This window comes from Lissotriton vulgaris, chromosome 10 (genome assembly GCF_964263255.1).
Source record: "Lissotriton vulgaris chromosome 10, aLisVul1.2, whole genome shotgun sequence".
Classification (NCBI taxonomy): Eukaryota; Metazoa; Chordata; class Amphibia; order Caudata; family Salamandridae; genus Lissotriton; species Lissotriton vulgaris.
Window position 1 is genome coordinate 786,830,366 of NC_141698.1, and position 27,193 is coordinate 786,857,558.

Here is a 27,193-nt window from a genome sequence, read left to right on the forward strand (position 1 = left end):
GTACACAATCTCTAGTCCAGGTTCTGGAAGGTGGAGCGATTTCCTGATTTACTGGTGGTGTTTACACAAAGTATTGTGAAAAGAATATTGTCTGGACAAAATATTGTATTAAGAATATCGAGGACAAAAATAAAGTGAGGGTAAGTTACTATGGGTAAGCAAAGTTTTACTATTTATAACTCCACATCTATGTACCTTGAGGATATATGTATCTTTAAGGTACATAAATGTGGAGGTAAGAATAGTAAATCTATTCTTACCTATTTGCACTTACCGTCTCGATATTTTAGGTCCTCAGTATTTCTGACACTGTATTCTGTCCGCACGATATATCTCTGTTGCTGATATTCTGTCAGTGGTCCTTGGGGGTTGTAGAGAGCTACTGTTTGGGACTGGTGGTGATGACATTCTGTAGTTTGTCAGTCGTATAGTACTGTTGTGGGCAGCCTTGATTTCCTGCTGCTTGAGAGGTACTTTACCTACATTTGTCTCACAGGCAGATTCATTTGCGCAGACTGTGACCGGCCATGATGAGCTTTTGTAGGCGTGGTTTATGCATATAAAGTTCAATGATTTTATTTTCAAAAACAATAATAAAAATACGTTGGTTAAAAAAAATATAAAAATGCATATAAAAGTAGCTTCGAAAAGTAACTCTTGCAAAGATTAACAGTATGTATGTAGGTATGTAGCATTTATATAGCATGTTTATAGCGTAAACCTATCCAAACAACAGCAGAGCACTGTGTAGGTTCCAAGGCGCAGACACTGTCAACATGTGGTTGGTTGTGTAGCTTGTTTCCGAGAGTGAAAGTGGACAGTTACTGGCTCATGATGCATTGTTCTTTGAAGAGGTGTGTCTTCAGTTCTTCAGCTACCAGAGATCATAAGCTTGTCAGCCAGAAAGGCAGTTGTGTTTGGTATTTTAGTGAATATGTCTGTTATTACCACATTTGAGTACAATATTTTTAGATACATAGTATCTTATGCTTTTAAATCAATTACTGTAATTTATTTCTTCATTAAACTATGCTAGTGAGCAATATTATATTCTGCTAATTTATTGTAAACTAATTTAAGTAGAACATCGCTTTGTATTTATATTTCCATTGGTTGATTTCACTTTTGTAATATGATCTGTAAAACATTATTAGCTGTTATACCTTCGTGTTTTGTTTTGGCATTTTGTGTGTTTGAGGCCTGGATACTTAAACAGAACAACCGTGTCAGAGAAGTCCATTGTAGATTTGAGAGGGCCAGAGACATTCCAGATGTTTTCAGACAGCTAAACACACACACACACACACACACACACACACACACACACACACACACACACACACACACACACACATATATATATATATATATATATATACATATATATATATATATATATACATATATATATATATATATATATATACACACACACATATATATATATATATATATATATATGTGTGTGTGTGTGTGTGTGTGTGTGTGTGTGTCCAAAGCTCCTTCCCCACACATGGGGAAACCAGGTGGAACAGTAGCAGAGGGAGCGTACTCAGCATACAGATACACAGCTCCCCAAACAATAGCCTTTCTCAAATCAACAGGTGCAGAATTTCCAGATGAAAAAAATAAGTTTAATCAGTAACCACATGACGAGATTTGGCCTTAGGCCTTGATCACAGACTACCTTTGTATGAAACACCCATAGATAGTGGAAAACGATAAATGAGGGACAAGGGCATACATCAAACTAGGCAAAAGAAAATACATGTCGGCCATCCCACTTCAGGATATATGGAAGTTGCATGATCTGTGATGTATTATTTGTGCTATTCTTTTCAATTACAAGGATTTAATGTCACTCCAAGATGTCTGACATGTATCTGTGATATATTATTTGTACGATTCCTTTAATTTTCAAGGATTTAATGCCGCTCCAAAATGGCGGACATGTATTTTCTTAAGTCTGTTTTGATGTATGGCCATGTTGCTCTTTAAAGAGCTGCCATCTGAAAGCGTAGATCTCCACACTCCAGGTGAAGGTCAATAAATATGATGGACAGTCATCAGGTGACTATGACCTCTGCCACCCCAATGGACGACAGGCCCCCTGCTAAACTCGAAATCAGGCTCTACTTCTCCAGGGAATACATTCACTTTATTGCATGCGTTATATCGCATTTCAGAACCATTGCATCCACTACACTGATACAATCACTATTTATTTATTTATTTAGCGTGTTTATAAAGCGCTAGAATAGACTCCCTAGGGAGTATCTCCGCGCTATATGACTGCCAAGATCTGCAGGAGATCAAATTACATGACTGCACTCTAATTCTAAACTATACGGTTCTAAACTGTAAGGTTAAATCTAGGTAAGTAGATGGAGTTAAAAATACAAATTTAATACTTACCTTGATGATGTAGTGGTTATCAGATTTAGTGACTGCAATAGTTTTTGAAGGTTGATAGTATTGACCTCTATATTCTGTAAAACAACCAGCCAGTAGCCCATAAGTAGTGTGGAATTAACTAATGCATCAAAGGTACAGAGCGATAATAAACCGTGAAATATTGAAATCGCTTTACTTGTAATATTCCAAAACATCCAAACACTCATGCTGCCCAACCTGAGTCTTTTTTCAATGTCATCAAATGTATGGGCCATCTGAGGATGGTATCTATCAATGAAATCTTGCAATTTTAACGCATTCTGCTTTTTAAGGGTACTTGCAAATAATGTACTGTCATTGACTCTTTCTAGTTAATTCTAGAACACGTGATTTCATTGAGGACCTACTGAACAAACAGAAGAATGCAGTTAACACTTCTTGCGTGAGAAAAGTGAAAGCCACTGGGTGATAAAGTATATACTTAACCTTCAAGTTGGTAGAATTGTAGTTGTACAAGAGTTCATCTTTTTTCAGAACTGATACCCTGGTTCCCAGTAGTTTATTTTTTATTTTACTATTATGGTCCTCCTTACGAGATGAGATCAATATGGCTGTTAGTCATAGTTATAGACTGTATTAGCATTCCAAATTGTGCAGGAACGCCATGTTTCCATAATTTTCCCCAGGCATTTTTCATCAGGAAAGACGAACCAAATTGTTTGTCATAAAAAGACCAAAACTGAAGGATATATCTTTGGGAACTAGTGAAGAAACACCAATTCCAATGGTTGTTCCCTATCCCACTGGGCAATCTTGTAATGGTTTGGTATATATTCACTTTGGAATTACCACAACCTGCCGCATCAGCAAGATGTGTAAATACTGGCTTGGTTTTCCCCAACACCTCTTAATGAAGTTCTGTTTATTTATTCACAATTTGAGCAAACAGGCAAAACACACATCAAAATGCAAAAAACGTAGTCCTTTTAATATAAATCACAAACATATTAAATAGTGCATTAATAGCACAGATCACAGTATTCATTACATTTAATTTAGCTAAATAAGCAATAGTCAGTTTAACTGAACATTCTATTATCACAACAGTGTCAATCATTCTATATCTTATTAACTTAGTGTAATTTTGTTTGTAGACAAGGTTATCAAAGGCTATCCATTGAAGTCTATATTTCCCAAACCATTGATTGAAAAACGTTTGGGCAGACTCAAGCCTGAAAATGCACTAAAACCTATTGAAATTGATTTTCCCAGACAACCCACTCCAATTCCAATAATAAAAGCAAATTCCAAATAACCACACAGCAAAACATTGTCACAGGGAGACCTGAGGACACAGACCCTAATAGAAACGAGAGTCATAGAAATAGAAAACACTGATAGTGAAAAACACAAAAACAACAACCAGCCCAGTTGCCAGAAAAATAAAACAAAGAAAGTCCCTCAGCAGAAAGCAAGTCTAGTATTTTACTGACCTCTGCTTTTCGATTTCTATCAAGACAGTTAAACAGAGGCAGTTGAACAGAAAAAAGTCTATAAGCGGAAGCAGACAAGTCCTAGGGCTGATCTCCAGAGCCCACAAAGTACATACACATATAAGTATATACTAAAGTTTATATAAGAGGTCTCAAATGCTCGACTTAAAAATTACCTTCAGAAAACATAAAATACTTAGGGGCCAACGCCCCTACAGAAGTACACTATATGAAAACAAAGTAATATAACATAAATATTTGTTTTAGAAGAACAGAAATTGTTCCAATTTTTCTCAGTAGGATGAAGGCAGTATTTGCTTATAATACATCAGATGTTTACTATAGGCCCGTCAGGTGTTTTGCTACACTTGAATGCACAGCTATGTATTTCCAATGTTGTCATTTTATTTTAATTTGAGTGTTTATATTATACAGGAGGTTGGGCATTTTATTAACATCACAACATTACACGCCAAGAAACTAAATCATCATGTAAGATCATGCGAGGTTGTTGCAGACATACATTGATCACAACTGCTCTTTGATATTGTACAGGATAAACAGAGATACCTGGTTTTAGGCAATATATAGAATACACCGATTTTACAATGATGCTAGAAGGTATTTTGCTAACATTGGAGGTTTAGTGGGGGGAGGGGAGGTGAGTTGAGGGGAGATGAGTTGAAGGAAGGAGAGGTTTGAGTTCAGATTTTATATATATGACACATGGCCCAATCACTAGATGGAGACAGGCTCTGCCAGAAGGAGAGACAACAGAAGAGACAGACTTGTTTTGTGCACACCTGCACCCCTCATAACAAATGAACACCCAACCCCATATGCTTGTCACTGCTTATTTCACCCTTGCCCACATGCAGCAGTATTAAAATGTCCATTGGCACAGACAGCAGACACTTTTCTTAGAATGTCTCTTAATGCGGTCAGGGTGACACTCTGTTTTGTGGCAGCCAGGAAACACTGCTTCACTACATTCCAATAGATAAAGGATACATCTTTGGTGTGGTAGCAAGCGGGGATGCTGCTTTAATGTCTGCCTGTTGGCTTGGGTTGCCAAGGAATGCTGCTTTAATGTCTGTCTGCAGGCAAGGAATGCCACTTTGATGGTTTTAGCATATGAAATCATCTTTCTTATGAATTAATTAGCTCCCAACTCCAATATACATTGACAGAAAAAGACGCCAGTATTCTGTAAGAGTCTCACACCATCCTTACACAAATTCTATCACCTCCATTACATGGCTCAACCTACCACACTTTCAGGCCCAACTCACTTCACAAACAATAACATCAGCACCTCTGCAATGCTGCTCAGACCCACCTCACTCCTATCCAGCTCCCCATTACTCTAGCTTCTTTACAGCTGTCTCAAGCAGCACCAGACACCTCTGCATCACCTCCACAACACAGTTTACATTCACATTTGTGGTGCCTTACTCTCTACACCACAACACACCTCTTAATGCTCACTTGATTTCCACCACATCAAACATCTCCCCAAATACCTCTCGACTCTACCAACTGAGATCTCAAACAGATGGAGAGTAAACTGATGCAAGATACAGTGCTTAATTAGCAAAAAAATAATAAGCGCAGGGGCCCAGAGTTTTTCTTAGGAGCCCCATTGCAGTGATGCCAGATGTTGAGGTTGGCGGATACCAAGTCTGCAGAGTCATAATTTCACCTCATGCCTCTTTTTTCACCACCCAAAACTTTCTGCCTCCTTGTCTCAATTTGTTGGTTATTTTTCATCCCTGCTTTCTCCCTTTGTCACTGTTTTCATATCTTTCCCGCCCGTCTTTCATTTTTTCTCCTGCTTGGGTCAAAATGTAATGATAATAAATAAGTCCCAGTCCCAAAAATGAGTGCCCGTGCCCACCACCTACAACCACTGACACAAATCAAATGCTGCAAGGGGAGAAATGGTGTCAGTCCCTACAGAGGAGAAAGGGACATGTTTCTCTCCCTATGTGATGAAATGTAAGTCCATTGACACAAATAATTTATTGCAAAGAGAGAGGGCAATTGCTTCCAGGGGGGAAGGGTGTTCACATTTGCAACAGGAGAGGGAGTCAGTCTCCACTGGGGGTGTCAGGCTTCCTCCAGCAAGGGAGGGAGGGACAGTCTTATCTTGCATTGGGTAAAAGGATATCAGTCCACGCAGGAGGTACAAGTCATTGAACGTTATTCAAGTTATTGCAGAAGAATAAAGATTAACAGACTAATGTGTTGCTTAGGCATAGTTTGATATGATGGGGTGTACATTTGTGCCAGATTGCTGGGCAGTTCAGTGGTTGGGGGATACCACATTGCAGGTGAAGGATAGGGCAATTATCTTCCTTTTGTGTGGGGATGAAGTCCTGATTTGGGATATCGTCTTCTTCTGGTGGCTGTTGTCTTTCTATTCCTGAGCAGCTTTTTGTCCAGGTAGATGGAGGAGAAATTACAGATTGCAGATGCATTCCATTTAAAGGAAGATCTGCTACCAAAGAGGAACCTATGAAGTAAATAGTTGTAGTCTCTCCTGACAGAAACTAGATTTTATGTTCACTTTACAGTGAAATAGCTTTTGATTGTGTAAAGAGGAATATGTATAGCTCCATAGCGAAAATATTTTTGCGACATACAGGATGGAGAAAATGGGTGGGGGAGAAGCTAAAAAACACAACACAAAAATGGATTCTAAAAGCACACCAACAACTACATTTGTGATGTGCTGAGTTTTGTGATCTCTGGGAGAGTTGGAACAATCACAGTCATTTCATGCAATTGTCCAAGTAAAATTGGTGTTTTCATGATACATTTTACTCTCATTTTCATTACAGCAGTATCATTGTTATTAAAATACCTAAATAATTTGTGTTTATGAAGAGGCAGAGTCTTATTTCCTTGGAGTATAAACAGTTGTGGCTGCAGTATTCTAACACTATTACATCACCTTGAAATATAGTCTTAAATAAAAAATGTGTGCCATCATTCTAACTGAGCGCTGACTTCCTTGCTCACCAAGATAGGATGTTGCCTAATGGCTAGAACAGTTGACCTCGACGCTGGGGAACCGGGTTTGAGTCTCAATAGGGACGCTCCATATACTGTGATTCTGGGCAAATCACTTAAACTCTGCACCTCACAAAAAATGAATGTGTCCCTCTGTAATGCAACTGGTGCTCATGTAAAGGGCTCTAATACCTTCGGGTCAAGTTCGCGTTATATAATCCTCCAGAAAAAAAACAGCAATTGCAACCTTTTGATTAATAACACCTATTTTTTCAGAACTGAAACTCCACTTTCCGGCACCCTCAGTGATGAAATGTAAATATCAAATTGGAAATTAACTAAATGTTGCCACTTTCTGCAGACTGGGGACTGTGTACGTATGTAGAAGGGGACAATAGATCTCTAATGAATCAGTAGTCTAATGTTAGAAATCAAACAAGCTGATGAATACTTCCACAAGCAATAGGATAACAGTTTAATGGTGGTTTGCCCCACAATATAGAAGGACCGTGGTCAGACAGATTGACCAACGGCAGTACAACAGAGAGTTTAAGTACAACTGTGAAATACACACTTACAGAATCTGTCATATATATATATATATATGACAGATTCTGTAAGTGTGTATTTCGCAGTTGTACTTAAACTCTCTGTTGTACTGCCAGTGGTCAATCTGTCTGACCACGGTCCTTCTATATTGTGGGGCAAACCACCATTAAACTGTTATATATATATATATATATATATATATATATATATATATATATACATATACATATATACATATGTTGACAGAAAAAGACTCCAGTGACATTTAACATGTATATATATACTTGTGCCCCAAAACCATGAACTGACTGCCCTCCAGAGCGATAAATGTAATGCCTTTAATCCAGGGCACTGATTAAATTCATCAAGTTCATCTCTCTGGAGGGCAGTCGTATTGTGCTTTTGATGACGTCTAGAGACACAAATTGTGCTTTCACTGAAAACAGGACTTGCACCCCTGACTTGCACTGGCACCGCAAGTATAAGTAACTGGTGTAATAGCATGGAATTATAGATGAATATATATCTACATATAACTTTTTAAACTGAATATATAAAACTTTTTGTTATCTGAAGTAAATATAATATGTGCCCTAAGGCAACTATGACTAGTGCCCCCGCCAGGTACAGTATTCTCATCAGTAATTTCATCGATGATGCCATAGAAGATTTGATGAGTGATATAATATCCGGGGTAATTAGCAGTACATGTCGAGTTATAGTCATCTTAGGGCACATGTTGTAGTTACTTGTGGGCAGGGAAGGCATGTCTACTCCCACCCAGCAGGAGCTTTGAAAATGCTCTTGCCAGGTAGAAACAGACATATCCACAATTTGCTTCAAATGAGAAAAAATGAAAACCAAAACATTGCTTATGACCCCAGGCCCCACCTCTCGGTGTAGGGTCTCAGGGCATCCCTACCCTGTCCCCTTATGTCTTTTTTAACCTTTTTCTTAGGACTCGGGAATGAGTCCCGAGTGGAAAAATGGCTGCAGCCACATCCTTGTTGGTGTGGTGACAGCTAATCCGATCTTACCAGGATATCTGTTGACCACGGATCCTTTGCAGTGTGAAATATACAACGTTTTTGAGCCTTAATTGCTCAAAAATACTGAATGGATTTACAGCAAATCATACAAAGATCTAGCTTTCCCGCAAAAGTGGTGTAAATCTGTTCAGGCGTTTAAGCTGTAGCTGTGTCTAAAGTTCCCCTGGAAGCATGAATGGGAAAAGCGCATTTTCTTAACCTCTGCTTATCAGATCATCCCAAAACTATCCTAATACCAACTTGGGAAATGAGTGCACTTTTTGGAAAGTTTTGTGAAGATTCTTAAATGGTGCAAAAGTTATCATCAACACAAAAAAAGGTATTTCCAATGGAAATAAAATCCTAAATGTATGTGTGTGTGTGTATAATAGTGATATTATCACTGTTGCAGGGGCTGACATAGCAAAAACCAATCGATGATCCGAGATAATGTTCGTCTACATTTTCTGTGAATGATGTCTCATGCTTACATTCTTCTTTTATTGTATTGTAATTGCATTTATATAGCGCTTACTACCCCTGACGAGGCGTCAAAGCTTTTTTTTTCGGCTAGTAGCACGCTACTCCGGGACCCAAAGAGGATTAGTGTTGAATTAGTATAGTGAAACATGCAAGTACATTTTAAGTGGTGGATATGCTAGTCAGTTATTTGGATTGAGAAGGGTTGGGGAGGGGTAGATAAGAGGTAAGAGTTTAGAAAGGTTTGTTTTGGGGATCGGTATAGTCAAAGAGGTGTCAGATGATGCAAGGAGGGGTAGAGTAGGAGAAAATCTAGAAAGGGTTATTTTGGGGATCATAGTAGTGGTATGGGGCTTGGATAAATGAGAGAGTGGATGTAGAGGATATATTGATAAATGTATATGAGAGATATAGGGTAGTGCATTTGAAAGAATAGTAGAAAGAAGTTTGAGATGAGTCGGAAGGTTGGGTTAGAGGATATATTGAGCAAAGTATAGGCTGAGAAATAGGGAAGTGCATTGGAAATGCTAAGTTAGAAAAAAGTGATAGGCTTAGGTGCCTTACATTTTGCGTTCCCTAGAGCTGTTCCACTCACTTGTCCCTTTGCTGTTCAGTTTCTTTAGTTGCACTTTTCTCAGCGCCAGGATGCCCGTAGGGTTGCAGCGCGCTTTAGAAATGACATAAATAAATAAATAAATAAATAAGTGCACACTTAGGATTACTGATGACTACAATTGGGTCGCTTTAACTGCTTCCCAAATAGTGTGCACTCCCTCCATTACCCAGGAAGTGGATGTGATTGTGCCCTAGCATAGCTGCAGCTCATCTCTGGAATAGCCTTCCATTGGCAATTAGGAAAACCAACGAACTGTTGCTCTTTCGCAAAAGGATAAAGACTTGGCTTTTCCCCAAAATTACACTTCCCTAGAGCTGTTCCACTCACATGTCCCTTTGCTGTTCAGTTTCTTTAGTTGCACTTTTCTCAGCGCCAGGATGCCCGTAGGGTTGCAGCGCGCTTTAGAAATGACATAAATAAATAAATAAATAAATGTGCCACATCACGCTTTGCCCTCTTCTCCTATGAATGGGAATAATAAGGATGGAGCTCCTTTCGTCTAACCTGGCAGTATTGCCTGTGTTCTTCTTGTACACAATCAAGAAAGGAAATAAGGATTATGGTTCTCTTTAACACTGTAGGTAAAACCACTAGCCAGGGGACACATTCTTCTATCTTTTTGCACCAAAATGGTGCCATTGTTCCTTCCACATGTACACTCCTAAAGGTTATTCTGCTCCATTAAATGTCAAAGGAGGATACACTGCTATCTCTTTTTCTTTCAAAATCTCTCAATGTTGAGTTCTCCCGCTTTGTAAATAACTCATCTGTACGTCTTCAGCATCTTACTCCAACGTGACTAGAGCTGTACTATATGAAGCCCTACTTAGAAATAAGCAGTAGGATTGTGCCTAAAGTCTTAAATTTACTGATGCATACCATTGATCTCCACCAATCCAGTTTAATCGATGATGTCAGATTTAAAATAAATAAGATTTATTGCAGCTGGAGAGATGAAATGGTTTATTTACAATATGCAAACTAACAGCTCTTTTTGTCTGTCTCACGGACAACACCCTCGCCATAGTCCTTAATTCAATGTAAAGAATTTTTGGGGCGCTGGAAAAAATCGAAACAATTCCAGTTGAGAAATCCACTGGGAATTCGGTAGGCATCTTATGCAGACCAAGCCAAAATATTTCACATTCAAACAGGTACCAATGTCAGGTTGTTTAGCAAGCTTTGATATCATAAATGAGGAGTGCTTTATAGATTCCATTGACACATGGCTTACAAAGGAATAAAGTACAGGATATAAGTCAATGACAGCTTTAACATAACCCACTATAATTTACAAAGTTGAATTCAAAATTTTTGCCACAATTATTGTAGGGGTATTTGATTGAGCATTACGTCCACCTAAGAAAGGCATCTTTGTGCTGTACAATATTGCAAGCAGTGCTTTAACAACTCCCTTGTGGCTAAGATGCATTTAGTCCAGTAAGAGACCTTCTCAAGGAAAACAGCTAGGTATTTAACTTCTTTCAAACAAAAATGTTCAATCTTTTGTCCAATGAAACTTCACAAATCCTACCCTTGAATTCGGAAGACTTTTCTTCCACAGTTTTTTTACATAAGTTTGGGTACTATCAACCTGAAACTGGAATTAGACTTTTTAGCTGTGTGTCTCTATTTGGAAAATGTCCTTGTGAGAAATTGGGTCTTTGAAATATGCAATTCTGCAGTCACACCATTTTCTGCATAATTATGGGTTCACTGCAGTTGCCACAAAAACCACCATCTGATCAATAATGTCACAATAGCTCAAGTGGACCAATAGTTACGAAACATAGGGGCAACATGTGGTGTGACACTATAATAGGCCTTTGTGAAGGAAAGCTGGTCACCTTTCAGGTGATAATTGATGTATTTAAAAACGGAACTGATATTAACGAGGACCCAACTTTGCCCAGACAACATCCATTTGTGTTAAAATGACAAAAGAAATATTGTTACAGAATGAGCCGCAATATGCCCTAAAATGTATCTTTTCTTGGTGCAAAATCTAGTCATCCATGCTGCATTATTTGGTCCGCCACATCAACATGACTTCCATGGCCCTGGTCTTTAGTGAGTCAGAATGATGTGGTGTGTAGATAGTGTGTAGCTGAACTAACGATATTAGGTGATTCAATTATGCAGCTTTCTAGACAGGTTTGTCCTACTAAGTTATTGTGTTTCAGTACACATTGAGACATCCAGAAGAAATGCAGGAATAGTATCCCTCATGTGCTTTGACAAACTGGCTGATTAAATTGTGAACAATTACAAATGTAAATGAATGGTATTAATCATGGATTTACTAGGATGTAGGGGCAGCAGTCTGTGCTGTGATTTTGAATGTTCATGTCACACTATATGTCACATAAATGAAATTCAGTTGTAGTACTAAGCTAGCACAGGCAAAGTGAGCATTTATGGTCTGCCAGTAGCATTCACTTGCCTCAGAGATTAAGCTGTACACTGGTAAGAACAGTGAAACTGTGAATGGTTTATTAAATCAGTTATGGCTCAGTTGATTGCTCCAGCTATTACTTGGCACTCTACATTACTCCCTGTTTTATCTCATTTAATGCTAACAGAATTCTGTTGTTCTTCATTCTAGGCCTGTTCCAGGCTCACTGTCTTCGCTCCTGCATCTACACAACAGACAACGACAGCCCATGCCTGCCTCTATGCCCGGTACCCTTCCCAATCCCACCATGCCAGGATCATCAGCAGTCCTGATGCCAGTGAGTTTTGTTTTTTCTTTTATCATCTACTGGAACCTCATCATTGAAAAAGAGCAGTCCTTGAACTGTGGGAGGAAAAGACTCATGGGGAGAGAAACAGGTACAGGCTGAGCAGTCCGAAAATGTACAGCACTGCCTTATTGTGAACCTGTGTCCAAGAAAAATGTAAAGGAATGTCAGCAGTGTTTCACAGCACTACTGATGACGAACATTTTTGTGTGTTGCTGATATTCAAGTAAGTGTTAGATTACAAACCTCATGCCACACTACCCAATTCCTCCCTAATAGGACATACTACTCCTCCCTCTCTTCCAGTCAAACATACAGGGTTGTCTGTATTCGCTCCAGGAAGTTTTAAGAGCTGTAATGCTATGTTAATAGCAGCTGCACTATACAGATATTAGACAATATATTTAACACCCTCTCTCAGCTGTACTGTTATTAAAGTATGGTAGCAACATCCCATCCACATCGTTCATAGAGGATGAAAGAGGCCCATGATAGGTGACCATTGTTTTGAATGTATACAGTTTCTTATAAAGCTCACATTCACCATAATTATGGCCGGCTTTTGATACCAGACAACAGATAGCCCCACATAGTACCAGGGCTCAAATTACAGTAGGAAGATTGAGGTTGGACTTAACTCCTTTACAAAAGCTATGATGCTGGTGTATGAAGCTTTAAAGCCCCCGGGGAAAGTTTACTTTATTACTGGAAATGGTGTTCATCTGAGAAATCTTTGTGATGGCATTCCTGATGTGTGATGATGTTGGACAATGTCTTCAACTAAAATGCTGTTTTCGAATGCAACACAAAATGTGAACGTGGAATCACAGGTGAGAAAATGGCGCAGAATGAGCGATGACCAGTGACATAAAACTGGTAACAGGGAGTCCTTATCTCAAATTTAATATTAGGTACCACATCCAGAATTATAAACAAAGAACATGGATGGTTGGTTGGAGAGCTTATAATGAGTGAAGGAATTAAATTCCTTCACGGCGGACCAGGAGAGAGGGAATACGTCTGCTAACAGCTGACCTTGAAAGCAAGAGTGCGTATAGGCAGCAGTTCTCACTCCCCCACCATAAGCTCTCCAACCAACCATCCACGTTCTTTGTTTTAATTCTGGACAGGGTACCTAATATTGAAATTGCGATAAGGACTCCCTGTTACCAGTTTTATATCACTTGTCATCACTTATTCTGCACCATTAGCTCACATGTGATTCCACGTTCACATTTTGTGCTGTATTGTCTTCTCCTCCCTATTGCTCCACCTCCAGCATTTGGCTACCGCAGAGGTGTGTTAGCAGCCCTAAGATGAAGCATGACACAGCTTGCTGTGTGTGAGGGCAGTTTTATAAAATTGGTGCATTCCCATGCACTTATCTATCTCCACGTTTCTTTTTAATACGTCTTCTTTTTGTGAAATTTAAACTGTTGAGCGGGAGGTCGAAGAGGGTGTTATACTCTCATCCCTCTGTACTTTATGTGTTTTTGTTAAAATAAACCTTTCCCAGGCCTAAGCTATGCTTTTTAGGTCAGGTGCCTAGCGATACACTGCGCAGCAGTGTTCGCGCAGCGAGAGTCCTTTTGTCTGGGTTTTAAAAAATGGACCTGGAAAATGCACACGCTTGTGCGTGTGATTTTCCATTTGCGGCCTGCTATTGGCCTTTTCCTGCATGTTGTTTTGTAAAATAGACACCAATAGGTCAGAGGCGGGCGCATAGTTCCACCCCTGGCCTATTGGTGTCTATTACGTGCATTTCCTACCTCATGGTTTCAATTATCGTGCCCAGACAGGGATGCGATAAGTGAAAGCATATGGCGCGCGCGCGCACCACTCGTTGCAGCACACCCATCGAGACAAGCACGGCATCTTGGTTTCATCACGCTGCCTGCATGCCCAAGTCGGCTCTCTGATTCGTTGACAGCTACCAAATAAGCACTACCATTGGTAGTTCTTATCAACCAATCAGAGAGCTGACTGGCGCGTGCAGGCAGCGAGAGCAAAGACACGCTGTAGACTCACTGTGTCCCATCCTGCCGGGGTTCGCACTCTGCAGCCTGGTTTTAAATTGTTGCTTTCTGCTGTCACTCATTCCCAGGACTCCGTGCTGCAAGTTAGAGGGAGGGGAGGCTCCACTCAAATCAAGAGCTGGGATGGAGGGTCCAGGACAGAGCTCGCAGTCAGGACCGGCAACAACTTACAGGCCGGAGAGCGGCAGGGGGACGTGATCTGTGCCAGGAAGAATTCTTTGACACACATCCCATGCCTTGCCGCTCACCCCTAACCCCAGCAGGATGGGCAGCCAGCTGCATACTTGAGGCTTCAGGGGCACGGCTGACCCCAGGAGCACCTCACTGCCTGGGCAGAGTGCCATTAAAACGCATGGGTGCAGTTAACACCTCTTAGCACCTGATCCTGTTTTTTAGGTCCTAATAGCCACACACAAGTGCAGGCACAGGCAGTATATAGTATGCAGAACTCTGACTTCAGGTTTTCTACAGAGCCTAGTATATAGCCTTCACAAGGTGCGTTGGTAAGATCGACCTTCAAGGGCGTTCGATGGCCTTCTCCAGTGAACTGAGATTTAACGAATTGTTTAATTCAGATGTTTTTAGTCCCTTCTCTGTACAAATGCGAACAACTAGGTGGCTTCCTTTTCGTGGAATTAAAGATATTCATGTACGTGTGACACAAAGGGAGGCCCACACATGTCTGCATGATGTCATTGAAAGCGCCCAGCTCCTGAGGCAGAAGCGTGCCAGGCCCTGCCTCCAGCGGCATAGGGGCTCTTTGTTTATATTCATTTTAAACAGGCGCTCTGCGCCATTGTGGGCCTTTCAGGCTTCAATAAATAAATAAACCCAGCCGAGCCCCCACTCAACACCAGCAGTCTGCCAAGGGCCGCGGCGACCTCAGCCCCAGTTTCTAGGCTCGGGCGGACAATACTGTGCAATCCAGCGTGGCAGCGGGCCTCCTGCTCCTGGAGGCCGAGGTCAGGGCCGGTCTGTTATTGTCTGGCCACACCAGAATATATGTATTTTACCAGCCCTGGCCTGCTGATATTTTCGGAAGGAAGGGCCGACAAAACATACCGAGATTGAGAATGGCTATGGAAATAAATGTTCGCACATTATGACAGAACGAGGGGGCATTTTGAGGTTTTGAGTGTGTTTGTGAAGAATCGCTTCGGCGAAGGGTTGATTGTTACCTATCCGATAAAACCGCCCTTTTTGCACAATTTCAGGAGGGTGATTTTAACTGAACTGCATACGCTCGCAGGCCGCAGACACCAGTAAAAGTGGGGGAAAGGGTCTGGTTCGGAAGCATGCTGTTCCTGCAGTTTTATAGTTCACGTGACACCAGCGGCAGCGCTGGTGCAGCCACAAGGGCCCCACAAGCTTAAAACAGGAATTTGATTTTGAAATAAATAAACAAATTTAAATTCCATGAATTTCAATGTATCTGAATACACAATGGGGTCCAATCCAATGAAAAATTGTGAGATTGGCTCACACATTTATTGTACATTGTATCCATTGCTTCTGCGTTAATCGATGAAAGCTGGGCACGAGTAGACATTTTATGATTTATATATTTCGTTTGTGAGAGTGCAAAAAAAATGTGATTTTGTACATAGATACCTATTTGCGATTCTCAAATAGCGATTTCTTAAAAATCGCTATTTGAGAATCGCAAATCAGGTTGATGATACATATGGCCCTAAGTAACACAAAACACACCGGACCAAAAGGTACGAGATAACACCCTGCAGGCAGTCCTGTTTTTTAATTAATTTATTTATCTACGTGTCTTTGAAGAAAGGGGTGAAAATCACCACCTGAAAGAGGAACCAGTGAGATGCTTCCAAAATCATCGCTCACTAAAATAGGTGATTACATTGAAAAGTGGCACATTTTTTGCAAAACGAGAATGTATATTTACAAGCCTGTTCTTATCAAATGAACACGCGGCCGACTAGAAGAAAGGGCTCCGCACAACCTCCCCGAATGTTCATTAATACCAAAACTGTGTGCCTGTGTTTCAAGCAAGGAGGCCTCTGTGACCCGGAGAGAGCGTCACAATTATGCTTGTCACATAAGAAAGAGTGTGCTGATCTCCTCCCTCTGCAATCCGCCGGTTGCTCTTTTTGTGGTTGCTCACATTACATACATTATAATTTTTAAAAGGGAAACTACAAGCCCAGAATGCAATATGCCTTTAGCTGAAGATACAGAACTGGGTGACGTTGTCACACATGACATGAGGGCATCTAGCAATTACGCTTGAGAAACATGAAACATGCTCAGGTGCATCATTCACCAAATGAGAAGAATGGAAAAAGTGTGTTTCAGAAGATTATTGCCTGTCACATTACCTAAAGGGAGTCTTAGAAACAGCAGCAAGATGATGTCAACATTAAAAAATAAACCTTAAGTGTAACTTTGCATCCTGCCATTATGGAATTGGCTTTTGTCTGCTTGTGTTTCAGACACCGACCACGCAATAGGCCAAAGGTGGGCGCGTTGCTCTGCCCATGGCCTATTGGTGTCTGTTACCCGCACAAGGTAACATGTGGGTTGCATTATCGTGCGCAGACGCGTGCACGATAATGCAAAACACATGGCTCGATGCGGCGCGCGCGCACCACTCGCATGTTTGCTGCCGTCGCCACTCCCAATGTGTCCGAGGTTCAGGAAGTGTTGGTAGAGTATTTAGAGCAGATGATTAAACGCTTGTTTTCTTGTCAGTCTGGCTCGAGCTCAGCATCATGGTGAAGAGTTCACAATAATGTCTAATATACTACTTGTGCATGGCGAACAACTAGTTACCGTTTACATTAACTTTTTTTGCCGTGACCTTCGTGATTTAGTTAAGCTGAAAAAAAGATGTGTCATAATTGTAACTGTAAAAAAAATACTTCTTTGGCGGGTGACCGTTTTTTGGGCTGTGATGGAACAGTGATCAGATAAACTCAGCGAAACCCAGCAATGCACGAGAAGTACGATGACAGCTGCGCCGTTTCCACGTAGTTGAGATGTGTGGAATTGTTTTGCCCATGTGTCCTCTCTGAGGGGCTGAAGGACACCGAAAGTGAGCCGGCTCTGACCCCTGGCCCACAAGGGATATACTCGCCTTTATGTGTGGACACGGAGAGCTCTACTGTCTCTCCTCTCCCTCCAAACTGATCACTTACATCCGAGGTGGAGAGGAGAGCCAGTGGGCTCTGGTTCCAGCGGATATCCTCTTCTGACAGACCCTTGAACGTCTTGTCCCTGGTGTGGTGTGTGCACACAGACACACTTACTTCAAGAGCATCCTGAGGAGAAGGAAGTGGAAGGTCTTTACCCAACCAATGACCATACAGTAACGCCTCATCTAAAGGACAGTCAGCAACCCCTTCGGTTCACGCTGAGAGCCAAGAAGGCCAGGGTGATGGCGCCTTCTGCGGCAGAAGGCCATCAGGGGGGAGAGATGCACTGTGATCACACCACACACTGGGCCGGGGTGTGTATGTGCAGATCTGCAGTAAAACACTGTTCACAATCACATCACACACAAGATACTCTTGTTTTGGGGGCGGTCCATCATAAAATACAACACTTCACGAGCCTTTAAAGAATGAAAAGTGCACTTAAATCCGGATGACGTCTTACAAGTGACGTGCCGCTGTGGTCCTCTTCTTTGTGAAGTTTCTGTAAGATGCCCCATAGTCATTAAATTGAAACTGATATAAAATAACATCTCCAGGACTTTTGTGGTGCCATCATATATGAAGTTACATATTACCTTACTTGATGGTCAACCAAGAACAGGCTTTCATCTCATGGGCCAGAGATTCTGTACGTGTGTTCATTTGTTATGAAAACAATATTTAAGCTCATTCTGTCTATCCATTGTCACCTTAATGTTTGATATTGTTTAGTTTGATCAGTGGTGTTGGAACGATTTTACGAGTGGGAGTGCTGTCCACTAACATTCAAGCATAGGGAATATTTGATGGTGTTTCTTTTAAACCACAAACATACTGTCATAAGAAACACCTTTAGAAGGCCCCCTTGAGGGAGTGCTGCTGCAACTCACACACCTCTAGTTATGATAGAAGTTGTTTCTAGTTGTTTTATCCCATTAGAACAATATGTGGTTTAACCATATGGACTTCAAGATGGACACCTTTACTGTCCAGTTACTACATGATTAATGTCCATCATCTAGTACATTCAGAAGGAAAGAACCCCACATCTGCACCTTTTGAGTGGTAATTCTGCTGTTTTAAAAATGGGTAGACTGTTTTGTGAGTCAAATTATCATTGATCTGAGGCTCACATCACACATTAATCATCAAAAATATTGCCTTTATTTGTGCATGCAATGCCAGTTAAATACAACAAACATTAGAAAAACCAATGGGTCTGGCTTCATCCGCCAGCATTTAGGCAATTCTTGTTTGGTTTCTCAAAGCTTTTGCAAAACCTTATTGTTTGGAAAGCTGCTGGAAGTTTGTCAGTCTTAAAAAAACATTGGTGTGAATTCAGCCGATTGCTGAAGTGGAGTGATTCCTTGCCCCTTGATGCATGTTCACATGGGTTGGGGAAAAGTGTGAACAAAACCACAGGCAAATGGATGAAGTGTGGCTGAAAACCTCTATAAGTAATTATGTCATACACATACTTTTAGTAACATCAAAAGGTCTTGGTTAAAATAGACCTAAAAAAGCCAATTGTTGTGCCACTGGATGTCAGTCTATTGTCTGACAAAGAAAGAAAGTAGGAAAGAAAGCTGGAAAACAGGAAGGAAAGAAGGAAATACAGAAGTTAAGAAAGAGAGAAGAAAGGAAAGAAAGAGTAATAGAAAGACAGACAGAAAGAAGGATATGAAGAGAAAGCAAGAAAGAATGAATGAATACCATAGAGAAAAATAAATAGAGAAAGAAAAATGATAGAAAGAAAGAAAGACAAAGAAAGAAAAAGAAAACAAGAAAGAAGGAATAAAAAAGACAAGAGAGAAGGACAGTGGAAAGATGGAAAGAAGAAATGGAAGCAAAAAAGATCGGGACAAAAGCAAGTGAGAAAAAGATAGAAAGGAGGAAGGAAAGAGGGGAAGAAAGAAAGCAGGAAAGAAGGAATTTAAAAACGATAAGCAAGAAAGAGGAAAGAAGGAAAGAAACAATGATAGAAAAAGCAAAGGAAGGAAGAAAGAAGGAATGAATGAAAGAAGAAAGAAGGAAAATGGAATGAAAACATGAGAGAAGAATAAAGAAAAGTGGAACAAGTGATATAAAGAATGTGGAAAAGAAAAGAAGGAAAAAGTATGAAAGAAAAAAGGAAAGCAAGAAAGAAGGAATGAAAGAAAAAGGAAAGCAAGAAAGAAGGAACGAAGGAATGAAAGTAAAAAGGAAAGAATGACTGAAATAATGAAAGAAAAAAGGAAAGGAATGAAATAATCAAAGGAAAGTAAGAAGAAATGAAAAAAAGCAGGAAAGAATGAAAGAAAGAACGACAGAACGACAGAAGAAGGAAATAAATAAAAAAGAAAAGAAAGAAGGCAATAAAAAAGTGTTAGAAATGCTGCAAATTAACCACAATAAAGGCTGGTTTTGTTCCTGGATAAAATGTACCAAAGAATCATTGGTTAAATTGAGTCAATAATAAATGTTTCCAGAAGAATTATGTGCTTATGAATTCACATGCATAATACTGAAGCTTTTGAAAACTTAATACAGAACAGTGTCAAATGGACGGAATCTGTTATGCTGTAAAATGCCTGCAGTCAAATAGTACACAAAGAACAATCCAAAAGTAATTTACATCTGATATAGCTGTCTGCTGTCACGTCAGAGTCTAACCACAAATGTAACATCAAAGTAATAAATGTAAGAAAAAAAATTGGCACAGAAGGAAACTAGCTTGTGTGTGGATGTGCTCCTTGCGAAAGAGCAAAATTAAGTCATTCAAAGTGAAGTTATCCAGTGGCTAAAGTTGGGTGACCCCTGCCGCATGGTATAGTGGGCAGAAGCAAAGTGTGAATGACACAGAAAAGGATGAAGAGAAGGGGTTGAAAGCCCTTTTAAATAAGTATATTGTTCATATATTTTTTTTTAACTCACAAGTCCTGTCTAATGCGAAACCTAAAAACCTAAATGTTTATTGAACCTGAAAGCTTGATTATCCTCTCACCACTCCAAGGGAGTGTTACTCAAAATGAGTTTGAGAAGTATTGAAACGGCCTAGTGCAGAAGCTGGTACAAACCACACTTAAACTGTATGAGATCCTGATACCAGTGGATTCATAACTATGCAGGGATGATGCTGAACAAGTGCAGCCTTCACCATGCTCAAGCAAGAGAATGTATTTCACTATAGAGTCTAAGGCATTACAGTGGTCTGTTCTGCAATACTCAGAAGCCTACAAAGAAATGTCTTCAGAGGGCCATTTGTTAAGTGTTTGCGCATAATGTGGTCTGTTAGAACGTTACTAGTGACTGACTAATTGGGTAACTGCACAAAATATTAGTAGACAATACCCCTTTTTACATGAATCTCTTATTACTTCAGGAATCACATAAAAGGCATCGCCATATTCAACCTTTCACTGTATTCCCTTTGGGAGATCTGATCACCAGATGCTCTCACAATGCATAGGGCTTGTCTGCTGTTCTCAAAGAAACACTCTCCTCATATCTATCTCTTGACCGAATATTAAGTATATGTCCATTCACTGTAGAAAAAAGAACATATTTTAAGCAGTAACACCTAATAACTTCTAAACGGGCTTTGCATGTTTATGCTACAATGGAAATGGGATCTTAGATGGACTACTTTACAAGACTTTTCAAAGCTTCGGTAGATTTATGGAAAATAAAATAAGAACTGCATTGGGATACCAATTCATATTTCACTCTCAGGTTTCCTTTAAGATACACTGTAAAAAAAAAAGACGTCGGGTGGATTTGTTTCAGTCAGCAAAAACCGAGAGGGAAATTTGGGCTCATATTGCATAATCCTCAGCACACATCATGTTTCTGGTATCTTCATTGTGGAGAAGCGACGGGTGTGTGAAGCAGGAATGCAAACAACTGACTCATCTAGTGCTTATACATAGTAAAGACGAGACTTAGAAAATACAAATAAAGTAGATTAGTATGAAATTAGGTGGTTTATTTTGAGTGCAGTGTCCATGTATTTTGTATGCTTAGTTTTATAAATATTTAACTATTATTTGTCTCTTTATCTCTGTCTCTCATGCTCTCTTTTTTCTCTTCTGTTTGTCTTTCTCCTCTCTCCTATTTTCTCTTTTCCTACAAGATTTCTCCACATCCACGACACTCGTTCTATCTCTTGCATGATTTATATTTTTCTCTCTTGTCCTCTCCCTCTCTTCTTGAAATTAAATGAAATCCAGTATTTAATAAAGCGCACAGTTACTCAAGCTAGAGTGTCCTGGCGCATATTCCTGGTTTTCCCTCTTTTTCTTACTCTACCTACACCACTCAGTTTCTGTTTTTCTGTCTCTCCCCCACCCCGTTACTGTCTTCCTCCTTTTAGCTACAGTGAGAATCAGTGAATCTTCCCAGTGGTGTTATCTTTTAAATTTATTCATTGCATTTTTGTATTTCATGACAAAGTATACAACACTGTTCAACTATCACTTCAGAAACTGCTAAAATTGGAGTTTTGTGCTAAAATAAGTAGTACCCACAGTTGGAAAAATGAGAAATTATCCAGAAAGCATATCTTTTCAACAACATTGTTTTTATGTTTGTTGAAAATGGTGACCCAGTGGAGCAGTTAACACATGCATACATTTTTTAGGTTAATGTGTAATAATAACGTGTAAAAGCTTACTATTGTTAAGATAAAATACCCAAAGTACCACTTTTTTGCAGAAACATATACCATTTATTTATGCAATATTTGTCAATTTCATCAGTGTGGTATTTATCAGCTTTTAATGCTCCTGCTAAAGCTAGCCAGGGTACAATGAACAGCAGACGTCTTGAAAGACAAATGTTTTGCCAACTCAATAAAAGGTGCAGTCTGTTTTGTTCAAAGTTGGATTGCGTTGCCCACATGCGTAGTCAGCCGTGAACCCTCTTGAGTAGATCGGGTGACAACTGGTCTCATTATTCCTTAAGATCCATGAGAAATATTCATGGGAGGACAGAGGATGTGAGTGTCCTGTAATCTCTGCAAGCTATACTTTGTTTAAGGTTGTTCTCTAGTTCTGCATGGTGAGGATGCCATCGCCTTTGGCCAAGCTTATCTCAATTTAGACTTTTTACTTTAGCATACTATTGTCAAGGATGTCCTCTTTACACTCCTCATAGGTTTTTGGAGCAAATGGTAAAATCTGTTGATGGAATTCACAAGTAACCTAGACATAGCTTTCTGGTTTTAAAGCCATTGCATTTGCTGGAGCCTTCTATAGAAAGAGCTTCTTAATGTTCATGAACTGGGTCCTGCTGAGTTTCGCCCTTGACATAACATTGTCCAGATGGCAGCCGCTGACCTCCTTTGGGAGACATATTTTGCAATAAAATTATGACCAGTGCAGAACTGTAGCACATACTGTAAAGCCTCACATTCAGTGTTTTATGGAAATTACGATTTGTGTGCATATTTTTGGAATCGGCAAGCCAAGTGTTTTGACTCAAGGCTAAGTCAAAGGTGTTAAATCATGCTTAACTTGAGCTGGTTGTTGCAGTTAAGGTCCACCGGCACTCATTTTTGGGGGACTGGAACTTGTTCTTCATCATCAGACTTTGACGCAGAACGAGAGGGAAAAGGCAGAGAAAGGAAGAACAAGATGAAACAACAATGACAAAGTGAGAAAGCAGGAGTGAAGAATAATCTATAAGAGTGAGCCAAAGGAGCAGGAAATATAGGGTGATGGATGAAAGCGGGATGGGTTGTATTCAAGACTAGACACCCTTGATAATTGCAAACACTGACATTCGGCAGCGTGGGTGGTGGGCTTATGAGAAAAACTTTGGGCGCCATCACTCATTCCTTTACAATTTAATCACTAGTTTTAAAGTAAAAATTAGAAAGGTAATGGATCAGAAAAAAACGCAAAAGGTATGCACAAAAAAAGTCATAATAGAATCATTGTGGGCTATTCACAAAGATAAATTTACATGTGACATAAATCCATAAGTGTAAGTTTACTCTTACACTTTTGAATAACTTTACTACTTTTGGCTATCACCATTTATGAGTAATAAAGTTACTCAGAAGTGTAAACTTACATGTCTCCACCCCCTGAAACAGGGGGTGGAGTCAGTTAAACCATTATATCGGACCGTAAAAAACTATTAGTAGTTTCTTTATGATTGCAGTTGACATTCCACACACTTGGTGGAAACCTCCACCATCAGGGTGGAGATCTCCCTCTGCTAAAGTTTTTAAAGTTAACAGAAAAAAATAAAAAATATATATCTTATTTATTAATGTAAACTTATTTTATGATTTTAGCTTAAAACTAAGACCATTTTATAGACATGCTACAGCCCTATTATTGTAATTTTGAATTAAAAATATAATGAATTTCTGTATATTAAATTAAAATGACTACTTTTAAAACTTTATTTAAAGAATATCTACCGAAAGTACATGTTTATATGTATATATTATGTATTAAAAGTTGCTAAAAGTTATGTATAGAATTGTTTCAAATTAATTTAGGTATTTAAAAAATAGTTTACACTTAATTTTGCATTAAAAAATAAAATACATTTAAAAAAAATCATATTTATTTATAATTTATATATTTTTCTATATTTATTTTGATTTTTAAATTAAACTAAATATATATATTTTTGAAAAGGTAAAATAAATTAATTTTGTTTTAACAATATTTCCAATGGGTTTCTATTTTAATACCGCCATTATTTTTCATACAAAGACGTTGTAGTACCAGTGGTTGATCATGTGTGACGATGGATTTACTCAACTTCAAACTGGAGTACACTTATGACTGTTTTAGGTCTTTTGTGACTGTAGTAACTAAAGAAGTGTAGTTTGCGAATTGTAATGGGATTACTCTTGTGTGGGTGGGTGCAAGCCCCTACTTTAACCCTCTGTAGCCCCTCCTTACTCTTTCCTAATCCCCCTCCTCTCATTCATTAATATTTGCCATTTTCCAGCCACTTTTCCCCGTCCCTCCCTCATTTGCTACTAACATGCACACCTGCATGAGCCTCTGGTGTTTCTACTTCTGCCATTGAAGCTTCCAAGACATCTGTAGCCCTGTGAAATTTTCATCTGTTGTACTTTGTTAAAACTTCACAAGATCCATTCCCTATTAAGAAAAACCCCTAGACCTTAGTTTCTTCAGCACTCTCCGTAATCACTGTTTTGTAGATGCCATTTCTGAATACCATGTTTAAAATGGTCCAATAGCCAGAATCTTAAGCCTTGAATTGCCCTACTCTGCTAATACCAGCTACATCAATGGGTTTTCATAAGTTCTCCAATCTAGAGGATCTACTAAATCAATGAAAGAGCTAAAAAGGAGCAAGGAGTGTATGGTGGTGAATGAAAAAGGCACTGATTGGAATTAATACTCGGCTTGATTTTTTTACTTACTTTGCAACTCACTCATCTCCCACTCATTACTCACTCTTTCATATACTCTGTCTTTATCTCTCCATTGTTACTACAAATTGTAAACACAAAAGCAGAACTGACATATCATGAATACCTTCTGTCTCCTTGTGAATTTGCAAAAAAGTCATAAATGTATTATGTCTCCACTTAACATTAAGTCAAAGTCCTACTTTAGAAAAAGAACACTTTGTCATTGTATCACCCAATGCAAGCCCTGACTAGCTACCCCTCTGCACCCATACCTCCTGTAAAAGGGAAGGTCATATACACTGAGAACACAGTGCATAGATTGACAAGTGCCTATTTATTTTGTGTTACTAGATGGACAGACAGATGTCTATGAACTCTAACATCATGGGGATGCAGGGGCCCAACATGAACAACTCCTGTGTTTCACCTCAAGGCCCTCAGATGCATTCAGAAGCCAAAATGGTAACTATCCATGAATATCTTACGTGTCCATTTGTTGTGAATAATATTGAATGCTTTTAAACACTGTGTACTGCCTATTCAGATGTATGCTCCCCTGAAAATATATGTGCGAAAGCATGTCCAAGACAATGATAAAACTCTTATGACGTGTGCTTGAAACATCAATACACTTCCAGTTGCATTGCATTTTCCATCATAATTTGTGTTGCTTCAATGCTTTTGAATGATTTCAAACTCCCGAATTAAATTGAGATGAGAAATGTTCCTTCCTTGCCCTCTGGTGGGAGAGATCTGTTTGCCTGTGAAAATTGTGCATTGAGCAGTGACTGGTTTCCTAATATGAATATAGTTCAGAATAACGGTTAAAGTTGGAGTTAAAAAATGTATCATGGATAAGGATTTGAGTGAGATAACAGGAAATGCTGCAATGGTTTTCATCATGAATATGTTAGCTTGAAGACTATGGTGTGAATCACTGTAAAGCACCATATTATCATTATCGACTCTGAAATCACCAACAATAACGACAGCAAAATATTGTCTTGAACAATATCTTCAAAGCAATAGGTGTGGAATTAGAATAGTAAACATACACTGCCCTATGCATGCTACCTTGATGATAATGGCAAGCCAATATATTGCAGTTTATATTGCTGCCATTGATATGTTTGTATGAAATATTTGGACATACATCTGTTAATCATCAGTGTTGGACAAGAGCCAAATTAAATTATCGCTCATATAGAGGAATTGAGAAATTTCTCTTGGTTTGGAATTTTGTATTTTGCAGCATTCTTGTGCATATTGGAAACAAGCAAGATTAGTGGTTTTATTTTGCATTGTGCAGTAGATGTTTATTAGCACAGTTGGTTTTCTTGTTATGTGCAGCAGGTTGATCTCACAAGGTGCTTCATTTTAAAACCATGCAATGTGACTCAGAGATTGATTTCTAGCCGTTTAAAGTGTCTTGGTCACCCGAAGGTGTGTAACTCGGTCAAAAGGTGTTCTTAGTACAGTATTTTCACATAGTAAGGCCTGTTATTTAGAGCTGTATGAATTACAAATCCGATTTAGCCACCATAAAGGAAGGTGATAAACGTATGCAGTTTGGAATGAATTAAACTATGTCAGATCCATTCCCAAATGCAGTGACATCATTTCCTAAAACATCGCAGGGGCAGTGGAAGTGTTCACCTTTGACACCTGCTGGCATCCCAGGAAGTGTCATCACACTGCCTTTGGTCCCAATGGGACCGACTGTAATAAACCCCCAATAGTAGCATGGTAATGGATAAAAACCATACACCTGTTGTCAATTAATATATTACCTTCAAAGGCACACTGATGATAACAGGAGGACATGTCCACATTTTAAAACTAACTCCAAGAGTGGTAAATGTTATTATTAACCCTTTTTATGATTTTCGCTCCACTGCTTTGGGGGAAAGGCTCTGTGTGCTGTACGGCAGCCTTCTGAAAAGATCTATTGAAGAATTTGTAAGTTTTCATCAGCTTTTCCCTCCAGATCTGTTGAAGAATTTGTAAGTTTTCATCAGCTTTTCACTCCAGATCTGTTGAAGAATTTGTAAATTTTCATCAGCTTTTCACTCCCTGCACTGACTGAATGACATAAAAAAGGATGCAGTGTGCAAAATTGTATGAGATGGCAAACAAACAATTTCAGAAATACGCGATTGTTTTTCAAATTTGAAATGACTTCTGTTATTAGAAGTAAAGTTCATTGGACTGGTATGGAAACAGCATGTTATTTAAATACATCTTTAAGCGTACATGTGGGTGATTCTAACGTGCTCCCCCTCAAAATTACGAGTGA

General features: G+C 39.3%; 1 protein-coding gene across 3 annotated transcripts in view; it reads left to right on the forward strand.

Annotated features, from left to right (window-relative positions):
- CREB5 (cAMP responsive element binding protein 5) overlaps positions 1 to 27,193 on the forward strand; it is a 1,158,307-nt gene that overhangs the window by 932,858 nt on the left and 198,256 nt on the right. For all 3 annotated transcript variants that reach the window (XM_086941709.1, XM_086941711.1, XM_086941710.1), the window contains 2 exons: positions 12,181 to 12,307; positions 25,249 to 25,359. In XM_086941709.1, the coding sequence (XP_086797835.1) occupies positions 12,181 to 12,307; positions 25,249 to 25,359 (238 nt within the window). The remainder of the gene's footprint in view (positions 1 to 12,180; positions 12,308 to 25,248; positions 25,360 to 27,193) is intronic.